Below are 20,458 nucleotides of genomic sequence, written 5' to 3' on the forward strand. Positions count from 1 at the left end.
ATCTCCTCCTCCACAGTCACCAGCCTCCACGGGTTCTGTGACACACCCATCTGAAGGTGCTTGCTCTGGACCACACATTCTAAAATCAGAATCTCCCAGGGCATATGTGAAATCATAGGTTTCTGCCTAGCCTCTCAATTTTGTATATCAGAGTTCTTGTGAATAGAATTTCAATTTTTGTTTGAAAGGGCATATCATTTAAATCTCTTTACAAATAATACCCCCATTGTCCTGAGTATACAGGAAGTTAGTAGGCACCACAGGGCCTTTGAATAAGCTAACCCTTCTTGGAAATTCCACCCCCCTCTGATGTCTGTTTGATGAACTCATGTCATGGAAATGGCCAGAGTCACTATGAGCTTCAAAGGATTTTCCTGTATGATTATCATGTAAGACCTGGACCCACCCTGGGCAGGACTTACAGGAGAGTGCCCTGTGAATACCCACCAGAGTGAAAGCTGGCGAGAGTAGATACAACAGGGTACTCAGGCCACTGAGTCCTCAGGGTCACAGGTCCTACTTCTGTTACTGATCAGCTGTGTGAATGTAGATAAAAGCTTGGCCTTCTTATGACTTAGTTTCTCTCTTGTAAACCAGGGGTAACTTTTAGGCTTCATCAATACAATTGTTAAGAATTAAACAAGTAGATGTCTACATGCCCCTTGTAGCTGTGCTTGGAACGTAACTACCCTTAAACTGCTTTTTTCTCTGTGTGTGATTGTGGCGGTTAACCTCTACTGTCTCCTGCTCTCCCATGCTCCCAGTATTTGCCCAATTCTTACCCCTTAGTTGTGAAATGATAGGGGCATAATGATTGATGTGTGCTGATCACAATTCTAGAAGCCTTAATAGAACCAGAAGTTCTATTAATGCCAGTTATGGATGAGGAAACTGTGGGTAAGACCCTTGCTCAGGTCTACACAGCTCATCAGTGGCAGGTGCAAGATGGGAACCACCCCAAACTTTGGAGGCCACGTGACTGAGAAGTATTCAAAGGTACGTGCTTTGCAGTAACTCTCTGCAGAGCTGTTTCTACATCCTGGGGCAGAGCAGACTTGAGGCTTGGTGAGTGATTCATTCAGATTTTCTGTAGGGTGTTAGTGAGTGAATGGGGCGGGGATGACAGGATAGGCATTGGTGCTGATCTGCGGCTGTCAGAGAGCAAGGCATGAGTAGAGGAGAAACTGAGTGAATGAGAGAGGCAGGGAGACTTGGGCTCAAGAATAACCACCTGGGCATTGAGTCCCCTCAAGACAGGACAGAGTCCTAAGGAAGATGTGACTCTGAGGGCAGAAGGCATCTGCATTACTTGACTCGGAAGAACTGCAGTATTTGGACAGAAGGCAGCCCAGCCTTGCTGCAGGGGCCCAGGGAGACAGCGTCCCAAGGCTGATGAGATGTGGGGTGTGTCCTTGGGTGCTCCATGGGCACACATGGCACGAAGGACAGGAAGTGGGGAGGGCCAGAAGTCCCCAGGTATAATCAAGTGTCAAGAGGAAAGCTGGAAGTACAAACATGAACTCAAAAAGCAGAATGCAGCGGGGAGGCGGCAGGCGGGAGGAGATTCCAGGACCAGCAGAGGCTACATTGAGGTAGGGGGTATAATGCTACCCAGGTCATAGGTCAGTCACCAAGGTGAAGGGCAGGTCAGTGAAGGGAAGGACAGGGCAGAAGATGCAGCCTGAGATCTTGTGGGCAGAAAGAAGCTATGGAGCCCTTCTATTGCTGGGATGCGGAAGTCTCCTAGGCATTGGGAGGGAATTACTAGTGGCCCAGGGCAGGGTTGTAGAGACGCTGAGTCACACACCCAGAGACCCCTAACTTTCTCACCACTTGTGACACCTCTGCACAGCCATGCTTTTCCCATTAGGGTGTATTGGTAGGCACAGCTGGTGGTGGAGAGGTAGAGTCAGCTTGGGAGGCAGAGTCTAGTGTCTGAGCATGGTGCCTGCTGCTCACTAGCTCAGTGACATGGGTTGGCTGCTTTATCCCTGAATTTGATCATCTCTACAACTAGGCCAATGTGTACATGCTAAGATAAATGACATCATGCAAATAAGACAGTGAATTGCAGTTGTCATGCAGGAATATATATATATACACATATATATGTGTGTTCTCTAATCATATATGCATATACATATACATCTATATGTAGCTATAGATGTGTGTGTATATATGTATATATATGTATTGATGTTTGTTAAATAAGGAAATAATTATAGGGATACCTGGATGTGTGAAGGTCTGGGTAAATGGGTAGATGATGCATAGAGTTGGTGGGTGAAGGGTGGCTGAATGGGGGTGTGGGTAGACGGGTGGGATGGATATATGGATGGATGGATGGATGGATGGATGGGTGATGGGGCAATAGGTGATTAGGTGAGTGAGTGAATAGGCAAGTCTGTAGATGGGTGAATGGGTAGGTGGAAAGGTTGGTGGGTGTTTGGATGGGTGAATAGATGGATGAGTGATTTGATGAGGGATAGGCACACTGGTACATGGGTGCATTAGTAGGTAGAATGTGTGGATGGATAGATTCATGGGTGGGTGATGGACAGGTGGATGTATGGAAGGTCAGGAAGATGCATGAATGAGTTATGGAAGGATGTTGGCTAATTTATGGGGTCTTCCCAAACCAGGACTTAGAAGCTTCTGTGGCTCCACCTCTGGGATGGGGTGGATTTATCATGGGAAGTGGGTTTCTCTGTGTTACTCTGAGTAGTAAACAGACATGGGGTGAGCTGGAACAGAGCATGCAGGCAGGGAAAGCACAGGTGTGCATACTCACAGCAGATAGAAGGCCAGGCTTTTGAACTGCCCTCGGAGGAAGGTCTCGGTGCCCACTCCGATCAACACTGCAGGGGAAGAGAAGACGGGAGAGTGGGTCTGGGTATACCACTCCACAGAATTTCCTAGGAGGGCTCTTGACTGAGGTATGGGCTTCTTCCTGAGGTCTGAGGGTCAGGATGGTCCCCTTCCATGTCTGACAGCTGTGGCTAGGTAAAGAGAGCAAGAAGACTTCTGGGTGGTTCCCCAAATCCCATGAAGAGCCTGGAGACCTCTCCAGCCCTACAGCAAGAAGCCACAGTCTGTCTGTGTGTGCCAGAGACTGCCTGAACTAGAAGCATTAGCTCTGTAGGTTCATGGCTGCTCTCTGTGATGACTTCCAAGACTCTTGCCATCCTAGCCCAGGCCATGGTATGTGTTTTGTACCTTGCCATTTGTAAAAGTTGCCTAAATTCCACTTTCTTGCTGGGATCCCTGATCTTGTGGCTCTGCCTAGAATTAAAGAGGTATTCATTCTGAAGGTGGCCGTGATAATCAAGAACATACTCTCTCAGAATTTAAAAGGATGCTCACTGTGACTTTAAGGTGATATTTACCCCATGTTGGCCTGAGCCCTCTGAGCCCCTACAGAGTGACAGAGGGTGACACACGAGACATGGTGAGAAGTATGGGACTCTGGGCTTTTATACTGAGAAGGCTTCAAGAGGACCTAAGGTGGGAAAATCAATGAGCAATGTCAGTGAATGATGAAGGGCTCTTTGTCCACAGTGAGTATGTATGTTAATGAAGTAGACTATGCAAACAGGCATGTTCTTTCCCCTTGAAAGGGCTGAGAAGAATAAACTAGCTCTTATCATAGTTCCATTAGCCATTGTCTACATTCTTACAACACTCCATCAGGTATTAAAACAGAATGCCTGTCAACGCCATGACTTTCCCAGAACAGGGCAGGGATGTTGAACCAGTTGATGCCCATTCACCCAGATAATAAGGGTTGTTAACACAGACGAAGTTGCAGAAATTCTAAGCATGGCCTGGAGGCTTCCTGTGTTCTCAGATCTATGCAATAAACACAGTTGATTCAGGATTGAGAAGCAACAAGGGAAAAGGTCTGGATTTATGGTAGAAACTTCTGGACATTCAGTTGGAGATTTCAAGGAAACGTTGGTATTTATCATTCTAATCAAAATGTTTGGAGAGAACTTCCTCATGACAGTAGAATTCACCCATTTTATACTTGATTGTTTTTCTTTCCATTCCTTTTTTTCTGTTTTTCATTACTGGGGAGCATATGCTAGGCAAACTCTTGACCACTGACCTACATTACCAGACCCCTAACAGATTCTTTAAACATGACCCACAGGTGAAAGACATCATTTGAGGTGTCTGTCTTGGTTTTAGCTCAGTAACAGTTCCTGGGAATACATGGCAATTGTGCCTCTGGCCCTATGCACCTCTTGGTATCCACACCTCTCATGCAATTTAGCACCTGTCTATGGCAGAGAGCTGCCTCTCTCTGACTCTGGCCTCAACAATGTGACTTCCTCTGAGCCATACGATTTTCTAGACACAATGCAAATAGAGACAAAAAGTGTATTTGAGAACTCGGCTTACTCTCTTGTGTCTCTGCCACCACTAGTCTTCTTACTGGAACATGAGAGACCAACCCGTGGAATGGGATTGCCTTATCATCCCAATAAAGGCCAGGCTAGATAAGCCATCAGCTCTCTGGCTTCCAGGCAGAGAAACAACATTGGCAAACAACATTAACAGAGCTGCTGAGCCTACTCACCAGGCTGTGAGAACACCTAAAGCTTACTGTTGTATGCCTCTGAGGTTGTCAGATGTTTGAGGATATCATTTTAGCAAGACAGCACATGCACTTTCAGCGATAGCTTTAGTGAGCCACACTTGGCCTCCACCAAATGCCCATGTTTAAAGTGCAGTCTGATAAGCACTGACATATGTCTTCACTCATGAAAGCATTACCACATGAAGAAAACGGGCACCATTAGTAGCCCAAAGTCTCCAGGTGTCACATCAGTGAAATCTTACCTTCTCTTTCCTTGGTCCACCCCTAAGCAGCTACTGATCTACTTCTATCACTAGAGATTAGTTTATGTTTCCTGTGAGTTAAGATAAATAACATTGGATATTTTATAGTCATGTTTGACTATTTGTTACTTTCACAAAGTTACTTCCAGATTCATTTTTGCTGTAGTGTGCATTAGTAGTTAGTGCCAATCTATGCCTGATTGATAGTGCAGACTAGTGGGGATACACCTCATTTTGTTTATAATTAACACACTGATGAACAATTGGGTTGTTTCTGGATATTATGAATTGAGCTGCTATGGGCATTTATATGTAGTTTTTGCATGGCTGTATGCTTTCGTTATTCTTGGGTAGACAGATGCTTGGGAGTAGGATAACAATTCATATGGCAGCTTTTGCAGAAACTGTTTCAAGTGAGTACTGTTTGCACTTCCACTAGTGAATGAGAATTTCATAGCCTTGCCAATGATACAGTCATTTTAATTCTAGGCATCCTAATAATACATGCCTGGTTTCTCACTGTGATATGGATTTGCATTTCTCTAAGGGCTAATGATGTGGAATGTCTTTTCATGTTTGCCATCAGTTGTATTTTGTGTTGGCTTCCAATACTGTAGTTTAAAGGGAAATGTTTTTAAATTTTGATAGGATCTAATCAGAAGAATTTTATTAATTCTTTTAACAACGGACTGAACTTTTGGTATTGAACTGAGAAATCTCAGCCTAACTCAACACAGAGATTTTATACTATTGTCTAAGAGTTTTATTGCTTTGAGATTTTTAGGTCTATGATTTATTTATAGCCCTTTAAAATAATATATAAAGTATATATAGGTAATTTTGTAGAATGTATATTTAATTGTTTATATGTATTATGCATTAAAGAGGAACCTTTAATATACTAGTTGCCTTTGTTCTTTTAAATTTCTTTTCCTGTTGACATCTTCATTGAATTACTGTGCTGGCTAGAGCTTCAACACAGTACTGACTCTATGTGATGAGACTGGACATCCTTGGCTTGCTCCAACCTCAGAAGAAAAGCACCTAGCCTAAAACTTTCAGAGAGCTGCATAGTTTTGGTTTGTTTGCTTTTAGATGCCTTTTTTTTTTGCCCTTGAAGAAACATACCCTATGACTACTGATAAACAGTATTTTATTACAGAAGGCTAGAAAAGGGTATTCCAAGTAAATGGAGCTAAAAAACATGCAGGCTATTATAATATGTGACAAAATGGACTTCAAACCCACGCTAATCACAATAGATAAGGAGGGATAGATTATACTTATTAAAAGTAAAACCTGGCAACAGGATATTATAATCCTAAACATATATGCACTGAATAAACATGTTTCTCAATTTCATAAAAGAAATACTATTCAATTTAAAATCATAGACTTACTCCAACAGACAGATAGTAGGCAATTTCAATATCTCACTTTCACAAATAGACAAGTCATCTGGAAAAAAAAAACCCTCAATAGAGAATGTGGGGTATAAGTGACCTGGTAAACTAAATGGACATAATGTTTATCTACAGAACATCCCACTAGAAAACTAAAGATGACAGAATCCCCTCATTAGCCCAAGGAACTTTCTACAAAATAGACTGCACATTAGGACAAAAAACAAGTCTCGGCAAATACAGGAAAACTGAAATCATATCTGGCACATTAATCTGACAACCATGGATGCTGGATACTAACAACAGAAGAAATAATGGAAAGTACACAAACTCATTTAAGCTAAATATTACACTACTGAATCAAAACGGGGGTAAGGAAGACATCAAAGAGGAAATGAAAAATACCTAGGACTTAATGAAAATGAAAACGCAACATACGAAAATCTGTGGGACATGATGGAGACAGTAATAAGAAGAAAGTTTATAACATCATGTGACTACATAGCAGTTTTAGAGAGATCTCCAATTATTAACTTAATGATGCACTTGAAGCCTTTGAAAAACAGGAACAATTAATACTCCAAAATAGTAGAGTGGACTAGATAATCAAAATTAGGGATGAAATTAATGAAACAAATGATTAAAGCAATACAAGGAATCAATGAAATGAAGAGTTTGACAAATGTTTGGCCAAACTAACTAAAAGAAAGTAAACTAACAAAACTAACCAAAAGAAAGAGAGGGGGATTCAATGTTAATCAAATTAGAGAAAAATGGAGACATCGTAATAGAACTGAGGAAATTCACAGACTTATAAAGACACACTTTAAAAATTTACATTCTACCAAACTGAACAAAATCTTTAAAAATGGATGAATTTCTAGATATATATGATGTACCAAAGTTAAATCAAGATGAAGCCACTAATTTAAGTAAACTTATAATACCAAGTGAGCTAGAAGTAATGAAAAAATCTCCCAAATTACAAAAAAAATCCAGAGCCAGATGGGCTCAATGTAGAATTCTACCAGACTTTCAAAAATCAACTAACACCAATGTCCCTCAAACTATTTCACAAAATATCAAAAGGAGAAACATTTCTAAATTCTTTTTAGGAAGCCAGTATTACTCTGATACCAAAATCAGACAACTAACAAAAAGAAAATTATACGCCCATATTTTTTGATGAGCATAGATGCAAAACTTCTCAATAAAATGCTTGCAAACTTAATACAAGTACACATCAAAAGAGATTATCCACTGTGATCTAGTCTGATGAATTCCAAAGATACAGGGTTGGATCAATATACATAAATCAATAAACATAAACCATCACATACAGAGACTAAAGGACAGTAACCATGTGATCTTTCTTTTGATTCAGAAAAGGTCTCTGATAAAATCCAACACCCCTTTGTAATAAAAGTTCTGGAGAAAATAGGGATACAGGAGACATGTCTCAGCATAATAAATGCAACATTCATGAAGCCCATTATCAGCATAATCTTAAATAAAGAGAAACTCAAGTATTTCTGTAAAACTCAGAAAAAAAAGCCATAGGTGTGCATTCTCCCTACTCCTGTTCAATACAGTACTTGAAGCATTAGCTAAAGCAATAAGAACAAATATAAGAACAAATAAAGGAGACAAAAGGGATATACTGGGAAAGAAGGAAGTCAAATAATCTTTATTTAGAAATGCCATGATTCTATAAATAAATGACCCTAAAGATTCCATCAGAAATCTCCTATAGTAATAAGTACACTCAGCAAAGTTAATTATAAAACTAATGCACAAAGCAGTAGCCTTCCTATATACAAATGACAAACACACAGAACTAGGAATCAAGGAAACAATACCATTCACATTAGCCTCAAAAAAGTCTTTGACTAAATCTAACCAAAGAAGCAGAAGACTTGTACATTAAAAGCTTAAAGATGCTAAAAAATTGAAGTAAATATCAGAAGATGGAAAGATCTCTCATTCTTATGGATTGGTAGGATTAATATTATGAAAATACATCCTACCAAAAGCAATCTACAGATTCAATAAAATTCCCAACAGAACTTCAATTTTTCAGAGAAACTGGAAAATAAAAAGGAAACAACAACAAATTAAATATTATGTATGAATACCAAAACAGTATAACTAAAACAATCTTGACAAAACAACAATAATAAAATACTGCTGGAGATATCACCACACAGAGTTCAAGTTATTCTACAGAGCTATAATAATAAAAACAGCATGCTATTCATATAAGAATACTTATTGAACAATGGGATATAACTGAGGACTCACATAAAACCCACGTCCCTGAAGTCATCTGATTTTTGAGAAAGAAGCCAATAATAAATGAATAAAGACAGTGTCTTAAACAAAGAGTGTTGGTCCAAGTTGATAGCTTCATGCAGAAGAATGAAATCTGATCCTTGTATCTCATCCTGAACAAAACACAACTCCAAATGGATCAAGGATCCTGACATAAGACTTAACACCTTAAATCTAGTAGAAGATAAAATAGAGAATACTTTCCTGGACTGATTGTACAAGAAAGGCCTTTCTGATTAGGAGCATTACAGTACAGGCACTAAGATCAACAACTAGTGATTGGGAACACATGATCATAAAAAGTTTCTGAACATCTAAGGGCAGCATTACCAGACTGAAGAGGGAAGCTTCAGAATGGGAAAATTCTTTACTGGCTATACATTGGACAGAGGATTAGTGTCTAGGATATATAAATAACCCAAAATTAAAAATTAAGAAAACAAATAATGCAATTGAAATTGGGGCATGGGACTAAACAGAGAATTCTCAAAAGATGAAACACGAATGACTGAGAAACAGTTGTAAAAAATTCATATCCTTAGCCATCAAGAAACTGCAAATTAGAGCTACATTGTGACTTCATCTTACTCCAGCCAGAATGGCTAAGATGTAAAGAACTGATGATGACAAAATCTGGTATGAATGTGAGGAAAGAGGAACACTTTTTTACTGCTGTAGGGAGGGGACTCTGGTGGAGCCACTATGGGAATCAGTGTAGAAATTCATCAGGAAGCTAAAAATAGATCTACCACAGGATTCAGCAATGCCTCTTGGTATACTCAAAGAATTCTATATCCTGCTACAGAGAGACTTGCTCATCTATGCTCATTGCTCCTCCATTCACAATGGTCAGGAAATGGAAACAGGATAAAAATCCATCAACTGATGAATAGATAATGGAAATGTGTTATATTCACATAATGGAATATTATCCAACTCATAAGAAAAGTAAAATTATGAAATCCACAAGTATAGGCAGAGCTGGAAACAATAATTTTGAGTGAGGTAATCCAGGCCCTGAAAGACAAATGTTGCATGTTTCTCTCATTTGTGGACATTGGCTTTGAATCTTTAGATGTGTGTGCTTCGTATGGAATATACGCAGAGGTCAGGGAATCATTAAGGACCCATAGGGAAGAGAAGATAGAATGTGCTGGTCAAGATTAAAGAGAGTTATGAAACAAAGGGGTAAACCGCAGTGGGGGAAAGGATGGCAGAGTAGAAGAGGGAAAGGGATAAATAACTCTAAAGATTGCAAAAAAGGCATATGGAAGCTTACTATAGAAGCTTCCTAAATATGTCTATACACATACATAGGAAGAGTCCAAATCGAGTTATCCAACAGTGGATAAACAAGGTCCCTACTAGATTCGAAGGACTAATGAATACAAGCCCAGAGCCATGAATGGATTACTTCTTTTGCAGTTGTTAGTGAGAATCCAGAAGTCCACAAACATTGCATGCTGTTGCCAATGAAAACTTAATGACAAGACCCTATTGCTGAAGAGACCGCATACTTGAGTCATACATAAAACATGGAGAAATCAAGGTGTGCTCGCCTGGAAGATACTATGCATGTTATCAACGGAGAAAAATGATCACCAGTCTTACCCAGGTGTGATCCCTATAGTCCAAAAATAACAACAGGGCTGGAAAGACATGCTTACTGGTTCTACAGCAGCACAAGTACCATGGGAGTAACCAACCAGTTTTTAAAATTTGATAGATGGTCTGTTCCAAAAGGTGAAACAAATACCTGGCATATTTACCAGGCCAAGAAACTGTGGCTAGAGAGACCATAAACCTTAGGAAAGAACCTACAAGTATTACTTTGATAAGCAGATGTGGCACTGAACCAATTCTAGTGACCTATTATTATACAATAGATTAAAGACCCTTTTGGTTCTCATCAGGGAAGCTTCTGATTGCAGTAGTTGACGGGGCAGGGACTCACAACTTTCAAGGTGCAGAGAATAATAGACCAGAATGCCTATCCCTAAATGTAACACATAAAACGTAACCCTTCCTCTAAAGACTCAGGGATCATTGTGGAAGAATCGTAGAAAGTGCAAGAGCCAGATATGCTGGATGACTATAAGAAACCAGGATTTTCTGAACACAGCAGGATAGCTGCACATATGAATTCATAGCAACTGGGGCACCATGCCCAAGCCAAAACCAGCCCAAATGCCAGCTTGGAGAGGGGAGTTGGGCATGTAGTTCCACCCCTACTCTCAGAGTTCTTGGCAATTCTTAGTTTCTGGGAGAGGAAAGTGTAGCCCCTGATAAGTCAACAATGCCCCAGTGGAAGACCAAATGTATGTGAATAATTTAGGGAGTACAAATTGGCCTTAGTGCAGGAGTAAAAACACCAAAGTTGTATGGGAAGGGATGGGCAGAAGTTCTGAGAAGAGTGGGGAGGTGAGCATAACCAAAACATTAAATTCTTAAAGATATATTAAGAATTAATGGGGCAGCCAAATTAACAGATGACCAACTAATTATAAACTGATGATTTAAAGGTTAAAACAATCTGTATTCCTACTGCAAATTTTACTTGGTTATGGCATACTATCCCTCCCATATATTCTTATTGTGTTTGCTACAGTTGTTTGGAATGGTTGCTTCTGTGCTGATACCAGGAACTGGTCTCTAGTTTTCTTATAACATTTTTAATTTTGGTGCCCATGTTGTTCTACTTTGCTTTCTGTTGCTGTTTTAAAAGCAAGACTCAAAAGAAACTTGAGGGGAGAAAAGGGCTTATTTCATTTGATAACACACATAGCATCACTGAGAGAAGCTGAGCAGGAAGTGAATCAGGGACCACAAAAAGGGCTGTTTACTGGCTTGCTTTTAGGCTCATGGTCAGCTATCGTTTTTTTTATATAGCCAGGCCCACCTGCCAGGGGATGGCAGTGCCCACAGTGAGCTGTGTCCTCCTACACCAATCAACAATCAAGAAAACTCCCCCAATGCCAGGAGGTGGTGGTGTATTCTTTCAATCCCAGCACTTGAAGGCAGAGGCAGGTGAATCTCTGTAAGTTCAAGCCATCCTGGGCTACAGAGTGAGTTCAGGACAGCCAAATCTACACAGAGAAACCCTGTCTGGAAAAAGTAAAACCAAACCAAACAACCAATCAAACAACAAAATTGCCCCCCCCAGACATGTTCACAGGTCAATCTGATGAAGGCACTTCCTCAGTTGGGGCTCCCTCTTTCCAGATGTGTCAAGTTGACAACTGAGATTAGTTGTCACGTTGTAAATGCCAATTCTACAAAATGAGTTGGAAATCACTCCCTCCTTTCAAATTTTTGTAGGTGTTTACCTGGAATCCATACTATGTCTTCATCAAATGTTGTCAGAATTCTCCTGTGAGGGTATCTGGGAAGATATATCAGTTTTTGGAGATGAGACTGCTGTGTGAGACCCTGTGTGATTCCTCAGTACTTGAGGGAACTATCTCCATTAGGACACTATCTTCCATTTGAAGACTCAGAAAACACTTTCTTCTTGGCCTTGCCTAGGGATACCCAAGGTATATATACTTCTTACTTACTCTCAGTGTTAAAAGACAATGTGTCTATTTGTTCTTCTGAATGGCAATTTTCTTGGTGCTAGAAAATAATGATTGTGGTTCCACAGCATGGATGCCATGTTTCTTCTGACCTTCACCTTATCTATTACACAGTTCTTTCTGCTCCCCTCCACCTTGGGCGCTGGCATGCAGCTTACACACAGGGCTCTTTCTGCTCTCTCCTCCACCTCGGCACTGGCGTGTAGCTGCACACTGAAAGAACTACTAGCTCAGGAAATGCAAATCTAAACCACATGAAGATCCTAACTCACCCCAGAGAGAATGTCCATCAGGGACACAAATAAACGCTGATGAGGATGTGGGGAAAGAGGAATGCTTATGTAGTGCCAATGGGGATTGTCTTAGTTAGGGTTTTATTGCTCTGAAGAGACTCCATGACCATAGCAACTCTTATAAAGGAAAACATTTAATTGGGGCTGGCTTGCAGTTTCAGAGTCTATTGTTGTTATGGTGAGAAGCATGGCAGCATGCAGGCAGGCATGGTGCTGGAGAAGGATCTGAGAGTTCTACATCTTGATCCACATGCAACAGGAAGTGGCTTGTCTACCACACTGGGGATAGCTTGAGACCTCCCATATGCCCATGTACACACACAGTATGAAAATAGAAGGAAAATGTGGAGGTTCAGTGGACCAAAGAGGGGGAAGACAAGAGAGACTAACAGGCAGATGGATACGGACAAAGTATGTGATATACATGTGTGTACATGTGTATATTTATGTATGTATAAAATTTACGATGAAACCATCATTTTGTGCAATGAATACAAAGGGGATAAAAAGAACTAACTGGTTTGTACACGGCTTGTGGTATAGAAACAGCTACACTGGGGTGGAGGGGTCATACCTGTAATCCCAGCACAGGTGAGACTGAGTCAGGTGATTACTAGAAATTCAAGTCCAGCTCAAGCTACACAGTGAGTTCCAGAACACCTTGAACTACAGAGTGACATCCTGTCTCAAAACAGGCCACCACCCCAGCTGAAGCTGTGATAGGGAGTATACAACTGGATGGGGCCTTTTAAAGCTCATCCCTCCTCTGTCCTAGTCGCCTGGGTCACTCACACACCTTGTTTCCTGAACAGGGTTCTGGAATTGACCTGCTCTGACCTTGAATTGACAGCAGCAGTTTTCTTTCTGAGTCATTGCTTCACCGAAGTCTCAGGGTAGAGTCAATGGCAGTCCTTGTTCTGTAGACCGGAAATCAGAGCCTAAAGAGCGTATGTGGGAAGCGGCAGTACAGGTCACAGAAGCATGAGGTGGTGGAAGGTGTTCTGCCTCCCTGCTCAGACCATGTGCAGTGCCCTGGGGTGGAGGTCTTGGCTCCTTCATATATGCACATTGCATAAGATGGAAACAGCAAACTTTTGCAGAGGAAATGAAATGAATCATAAGTAGCTGTCCAGATTCCAATTCTAAATCTAAAAAGGAAGACACATATATGAAGAATAAGGAAAGAAACAGGTGACTCAAGTCCTGTGGTGAGGCAGGAGGGAGTGAAAGAGGCAGAGAGGATACTCATCAAGGCACTCAGACAGGAAAAGAAAGGGGTTCGTTTGGAAAAACCAGAAACACGTTTTGTTTTAACCTCACTGGGACAAAACTCCCCTGCAGACATGTTGGAGCACATGATTTCTTCAAGGGCAGGAGGTGGTCATGCAGATCTGCATTTAAAGGTGGTTGAAATTAAATGTGGTGGAGATGGGGAGACTGGAAAGATGGCTCAGCAGCTAGGAGCACTGGAAGCTCTTGCAGGAGATGGGTGTGTGTGTGTGGATTTCCAGCATGTGCACAGTGCCTTACAACTTCCATAATTCTTGTTCCGGGGATCTCACATCCTCTTCTAACCTTCAAGGGGACCAGGTACACATGTGATGAACAGACGAATATGCAAAGCTAAACATTCATACAATAAAGGTAAATAAATATACAAAATTAGAAAAAATTAGCTTGCAGGGCCCTAGACAGTTACCTGTTTTTGAATGCTTTGAGTGGATAAACTTTTAGCATAAGCCTTGTTGTACCCTTTGAGAAATGAGAACACCTGGGCCTTAAATGCTGCTTTTGTCCTCATCCAAATTTGTCATTCATTTGTATATTTGAAGGGTATGTAGTAAGGAATGCTGCTATTTAGAATGTGTTGTGTCTATTAAATAAAAAATCAGGTTAATGGGTGATAACAAAACTAACAAACAAGCAAGCAAGCAAGCAAACAAACAAACAAACAAAACCAGCCTTGAGTGATTCCTGTATTGACTCCAAGGAATTGACTTGATTTGGGAGAAGTTCATTAGTTTGACAAACAAGTTGACCACTCCATTCCTTTGGTTGTTCTGCTATGTCCAGCCCTTAGATTATTCAGAGTGGGGAACCAGCAGATAGCTTAAATACCAGCGTCTTTAGCTTCAGAGAGTGGAAAGCACTTGGTGTACTTGACAGTATTTTATTATTGCTGCAGTACAGTCACGCCTATGACCCAGCCCCACTCCCAGTCTGAGTCTGTGCACAGTTGGACTGACTCAGGGGAAGGTCATAGGGTAGACAAGGAGGAGCTCTGACTGGGCCTCTCTACTGTTCTTTCTGAGTGTTTTCCTATATCTTAGAGTCATTAAAATACAGAGAAATGCGCCCTTTTGAGACAGAAGACTAAAATTGATTGGGAAATAAAACCACAGTGACTAATCTTGAATTGAGCTACTTGTAAAACTTTAATCTACCAACAAAGAGGAAAGTCAGGAATGGTGCTGCCCTGCTTAGCTATAATCCAGGTAACTGCAATGGGATAATTGGACTTTGGGGAGGTTGTTACTCCTGAGTCTTCCAGTATGCACAAATTCTTGTGATTCTCCACTCAGTCCCTGGTGCCTGTTTTGAGTGTTGAGCCTGGTTTTTCCCAGTCCATTTCCCTTGTTTAGACAGAGGACACTGATTAAAAGTGGGGTATCAAGAATAGACTCTGTCTCCCGGCTTCCTTGGAGAAGACTTTGAACAGAGTGCTTCAATTCTCCAAGCCTCAGTGTCTGCCCCTGTACGATGGTTATGGTGATGAGTATAGTGTGGCCTCAGTTGATAATACAGAGGATGGAATAAGGTTTTGCACTGAAAAAAGTAGCACAGGGCTTGGCCATGGTGAAGATTCCAGCTACCATTAGCCAGAGACTACAGGAATCAAATAGAGAAACAAATGAAGGCACACGTGCACTTGGAGGTTGTGGATAGGGAGTAGGGAGGTTGGGTAGAGACAGTGTGAGGGTCTGAGTGGATAGGAATGGGGTGGGGTGAGGGGACAAACCTTCAGCATAAACCTGAGGTAGGTTGGGAGGCCCTAACAAGTATTGATAATGACATTCCCCTCCTCCAGGGGACAGATCACTCTTGGGAAAGTCCATGCCGATTTGAGTGTACTGACAGCCAATAAAGCATCCTCCCCAGATAAAGACCCAAAGACAGGACTCCCCTCCTTCCTGAATTCCACGCCCTGGGGACTGGGCAAGGCACCTGTGCATTGTCTTGGGAGCCTCCTCCTTTTCTGGCCTGTGCAGGGCTGAGAAGAGGCGAAAGGTTACTGGGAGTTCCCTGAGAATAAGCGCTGTACAAGTTCAAAGGAGAGCAGGTCTGCCTCTGTCCAAACACCGGGGATGAATTCTACTAGACAGCCACTTCCTATGGGGCAGCAGGTGCCTTACCCTGTCCACTTAGCATCTATTTACCAGGTCCTTTCAGGTGCCCGGCTTATATAAACAATCACATGATGGGTGAGACAGTCCACAGCTATAATCCCAGAGACTAACATAGGAAGGTAGCAAATTTGAGGCTAGCCTAAGCTAAATATAGAGCCTGCCTCAAAACAAAAACCCAACCAACCCAAACTATAAGGTATCGCTTCCACTAAGTCTCTGGCTCTCATACAGGGTATGTTTGCCATGTTTTGGGAGAATGCGGTGAAAGCCTGCTCTCAGCGATGGATACACAGATCTTCCCACATCTGCACAGGGTGGGCAGAACCTCTTGGTCTGTGCATAGTTTCTTAGTGTGTCTGTGGCAACAGGAGCACTTAGAGGTCACACTCACACATTCACATACTGAACACACAGCCCTCATGCCCCCATGACTTCTAAGGCCAGGGAAGTGCTTTGTAAGATCACGTTAGAGTAGTGTGCACGTGTGTGCGTGCGTGCGTACGTGCATGTGTGCGTGTGTGTGGTGATTAAGAAACCACGTGACTGTTCCAAGGGGCAGGATTTCCTCATTTTGAAAATACTCTGGGTGGGTACTGCCTGTCTACTTTGGCTTGCTTGCTTTGGGCTGGCTGTAGTGTCTGTCCTGAAAACCACTTGCAGTACAGGCCTGAGCAATGCTTCCTGAAGGGAGTCGGGTGGAGGAAGCAGTGTAGTGAGCAGCCCTCTCCACGGAGCATGCCTCAACCACAGCCACAGGAAACTGCTGTGTCATGGAGCACTTGGAGTCTAAAAGCCCTGAGCCTGTCTCCAGGGTCCACAAGGGAGGCTTCTGGGGCAGAAGCTGCCACCTCCCAGGATCTGCAAATCCCCGGAGGTGATACCTTGAGAGGTTTTGTTCACATCCCTGCCTAACATCCGAACAATCCATTCTGTCTATATACAAGGGAACCTCATATACCCCACTCCCTTGGGTTTCTGCAAAATGCTGATTGGTCTCTATTTCAAATCTCATTCCCCCTTTAGGAGCAATGTTCCTATAATGGGGCCTGGACTTTTCAACAGAGGATTTCAACCAAAGAGGCTTAAGGGAATAAAGAATTTGCAAATCTTATGTACTGGACAGAGGCCCGAAGGCCAGTGATGTCAGGAGAAACCTGAGATCTGCCAGAGAGCACCAGTAGCACTCTGGAAAGCCCAGTGGCTATTCTTTGAAAGCTTGGCCCTAAAGGCAACTGCAGCCTAATTTTAGCCTGGATCTGTATCAAAGCCAAGCAGGAGGACCATCTTCAGCATTAGCAGCAAACTCTTTGCAGAGATGAAGGTTGTGGTTAAGATGTGCAATATGCCTTGGTGTGCACATGTGCTGGGGGGTGTGGAGTGAAAGGCTGCCTTTAAGTTGAGATGAATTAGACTCAGTAGTCCATTAGAAGGGCAGATATGTGCATCTTAAGCAGCTTCCTGGCAGGATGGAAATAGTAGCTCTGTATGGCTGTTTAGTATATGTAAGATTCCTGGTAGTCTGAAGGGTATAGTGTCTATATTTAAAAGTCAAGGTGCAGAGGGAACACAATGAACTTGGGGCACCAGTGGGAGATGATAACTCTCAGTCTCGTCATGGAGAAGTTTTAGGGTTACCTTGAGGGCTTTTGTGATCATTGCCTTTAATTAAGAGGCATTGTGCTTCTAAGGGGAGCTAGAGCTGGCTCTTCCACCAGGCCTATCTACAAAGGTCTGAACAGACCAATTCTTTTGCTGGAAAATTCAGGGAAGGCTTTGTCCAGCACTGTTGGGAAAAATCCAGAAATCAATATTCCAGGTTACTGATGCTCCAACTTCTTGTGTGACCTTGGCAGGGTCACGGCTCCAATCTGAGTTCATTCGCTCCATCACATAGCAGGAGGGCTGGAATTTGACCCTGCCTGCTGTTACTCATAGCTCTGGTGCCACAAGAGCCCAAAAGCTGGTACCCAACCTAGTACCCCCAAGAATGATTTGAATCCCCACTGATACTGCAGTAAATCACAAGGGCATCTACCAAGAACCTCTGTCCACATGCTGTTTCTCTAAGCACTACCTCTGTCAGAACTCTTGGCCAGCAGATCCATCCATCACCATGGTCAGGAAGCATGACTTCAAAGCTCTACAGGGCTGGACCAAGGTTGGATACGCATGTGAGGCCTGAGGCTTGGTTCACATGGCTTTGATTTGAACTGGAGGTCCTTTCCATTGGGAGAGAATCTTGAGAAAGGTTTTGTATAAATGCAAAGGATTTGACATGTATCTCAGCCTTTCCCCCAAGGGACTTGGTGCACTCAGCTAGGGGCTCAGATCACTGCTGCTCAGTTCCTCAGCTTAGGTTCTCTGCTTCTGGATGATGAGGCTAAGGTCAGGGTTAGGGTCAGAAGTCAATTCTTTGTTAACCATCTGAAATCCCAGTTAGTGGAGCCGCTCCGGTGAATTCCGGTCACCTGAGTCCCACTCCTGTAGATGATGCATAGCAAAGGGCTGGTTTCCAACAATGCATTTGTCAGCAGGGTGTGGGAGGGCCGGAGGAAGCCTGCCGGGAGATACCCCATGCATCTCCCGAGGACAGAGCTGCCCGGTCAATGGAGTTCTTTCTGATTGGATAGGGCTATTGTTGAACACAGCAAGGAGAACTTAGGTGACCAGTTTCGTAAGTACACAATGGTACAATTCTCACACTTTTCTGGCCCTTTACACCTTCACCTCCAGTCCCTACCTCAACCTGCTATCCTCATAGCCCTCTGAGGGCAGAGGGCAGACCCCTTAGCTCGTTGCAGAGTGCTGAATGCTGAAGGTTCCCAAGGTCTCACTAGAGCAGGCTGCCACTCAGTCTCAGCACCAGACCCAAGACTCGCTCTTCTTCAGCTGCCTGAGGCTTATTCTGCACCTGCTGCTTTCCCACAGTAGAGGGGGTCCGAGGGTCTCAAAAGAGAAACTGGAGGGCAGTTATAGCCAGATGTGCCTACCGTCTCCTGGCTGGAAACCATTTCTCTTGTAGCCTTCCCCGTTGTACCTCTGAACAAGGATGTGTAGATAAGGTAGGATCTTACCTGCAGCCGTAGCGATGCCCAAGAGCCGGCAGGTATATTCCAGCCCAGTCCAGAACACCTGGAGCTCCATGGTGCCCAAGGTGTGAGCAGACCGCACAGATTCCTCTGGATCTGAGATGCTCCGGATGCCCCTCACAAGCAGGGGGCGGCTGGGGGCCCCGGACCTCTGGGCTCTGCCTTCCCGCTCCAGTTCTCGCCGCCACAGCCTGGCTGAGGTGTGAATAGGGCTCACCTTCCTAGTAGCAGCCTGTGCCCTTGCCAAGTGCTGCTCAGTTTAATCATTATCTTGGAAGAATGCTCTCCCTGCTCCACACAGCCCTGGCCTGGCCTGGAGCTGCTTCAGCCCTGATGCAGAAGCCTGAGATCATGCTGATTAGGGTTGGGCTGGAGGCAGCCTCAAGCTGGCAATTAACTGTTTCTAGCTGGGAGGAGGGAACAGGAAAGCTGGAGCCCAAGCCCTTCCTCACCAGGCCACACCAAGAAAGTCAAGAAAGTCACACCAGCACCTCACACCTTCTGGGGTCCTTGAGAAGACTGGGTACCTGCTAATCTGGGGTGGGAGATAGAAGGAATATGTCTTGAAATCACCAGTGGGAAGAGATTTTGAATTGAGTTTGAGGCTTTTCCCTTCTGTATATAGGTGGACTGAAAATATTTCCTCATCTGGTAGATTTGAACTCCGACAAGACCCTTTAGCTCAGACCACAGCACATAGAGACCCTCTTCTGTTTTTCACAGGCATCTGGATGTGAGATGTGGGAAACCACTGTGTGTGCTGTGTGAATAATTAACTGGGTGACCTTGGGGAGACCCAAAGGTGTTCGACCTTGATAACTGTGGCAGGAGATAAAGAAGAAATATAACTGTACTGCTGTTCTCAGAGCCCCACTGACGCACTCGCCTCAAAGATCGGTCCTGGGTGGCTTCGCTGGCTCTTACTTTACAATTGATCTAGTGGATTGAACAGTATTGCTTTTTAGTCTTCCTGCCAGCTCTTTTCAGAAAACTTCCTTGTCCACTCATGTGGGGTGAAAGGCAAAAACAGACAAACTGACCAACCCTAATAATAGCAGAAACTTTGGTGTAAGCATGCACCTTTCTTTGCTGTTTAATGAATTGGGATTTTATTATTAAGATTATTATAGTTTGGTCATTAATTTGTATCCCATAACTCACTTTGTCTTGTAAAAACCTCTGTGCTCATATGATGCTTAAAACGAGGTGTAGAAATGTATCACACACACACACACACACACACACACACTGTGGGTGGGGAACACTCACCGAGTAGTATTATGACTTGGCATATTTACTTCTCCACTGATTAGACCATTTATTATCAGATTATTTTTCTATTAGCTGAGTATCTATTCCCAGCGTTCTGAAATGTGATATGTCTTGGCAGACAGCACCCCCTATGCCAGATGCAGGTTAGGGCATCTCTGTGACACACAGAGTTGATCTGAGGAAGGAGCTGGGGCCTGGGCCACAGTAGCTCTGTGACTCACAGCCTTCTCTGAGAACTCTTTT

General features: G+C 43.1%; 1 protein-coding gene across 1 annotated transcript in view; it reads right to left on the minus strand.

The window, feature by feature from the left end:
• Tmem72 (transmembrane protein 72) overlaps window positions 1–19,261 on the minus strand; it is a 36,805-nt gene extending 17,544 nt beyond the window's left edge. The window contains exons 1-2 of the mRNA XM_005065965.4: window positions 18,929–19,261; window positions 2,792–2,858 (exon numbers count right to left, since the gene is read on the minus strand). Coding sequence (XP_005066022.1) covers window positions 2,792–2,858; window positions 18,929–18,998 — 137 coding nt within the window. The 5' untranslated portion in view covers window positions 18,999–19,261. The remainder of the gene's footprint in view (window positions 1–2,791; window positions 2,859–18,928) is intronic.
• Window positions 19,262–20,458: the final 1,197 nt, after the last annotated feature.

The sequence above is a fragment of the Mesocricetus auratus genome, unplaced genomic scaffold (genome assembly GCF_017639785.1).
Source record: "Mesocricetus auratus isolate SY011 unplaced genomic scaffold, BCM_Maur_2.0 Super-Scaffold_100676, whole genome shotgun sequence".
Lineage (NCBI taxonomy): Eukaryota > Metazoa > Chordata > Mammalia > Rodentia > Cricetidae > Mesocricetus > Mesocricetus auratus.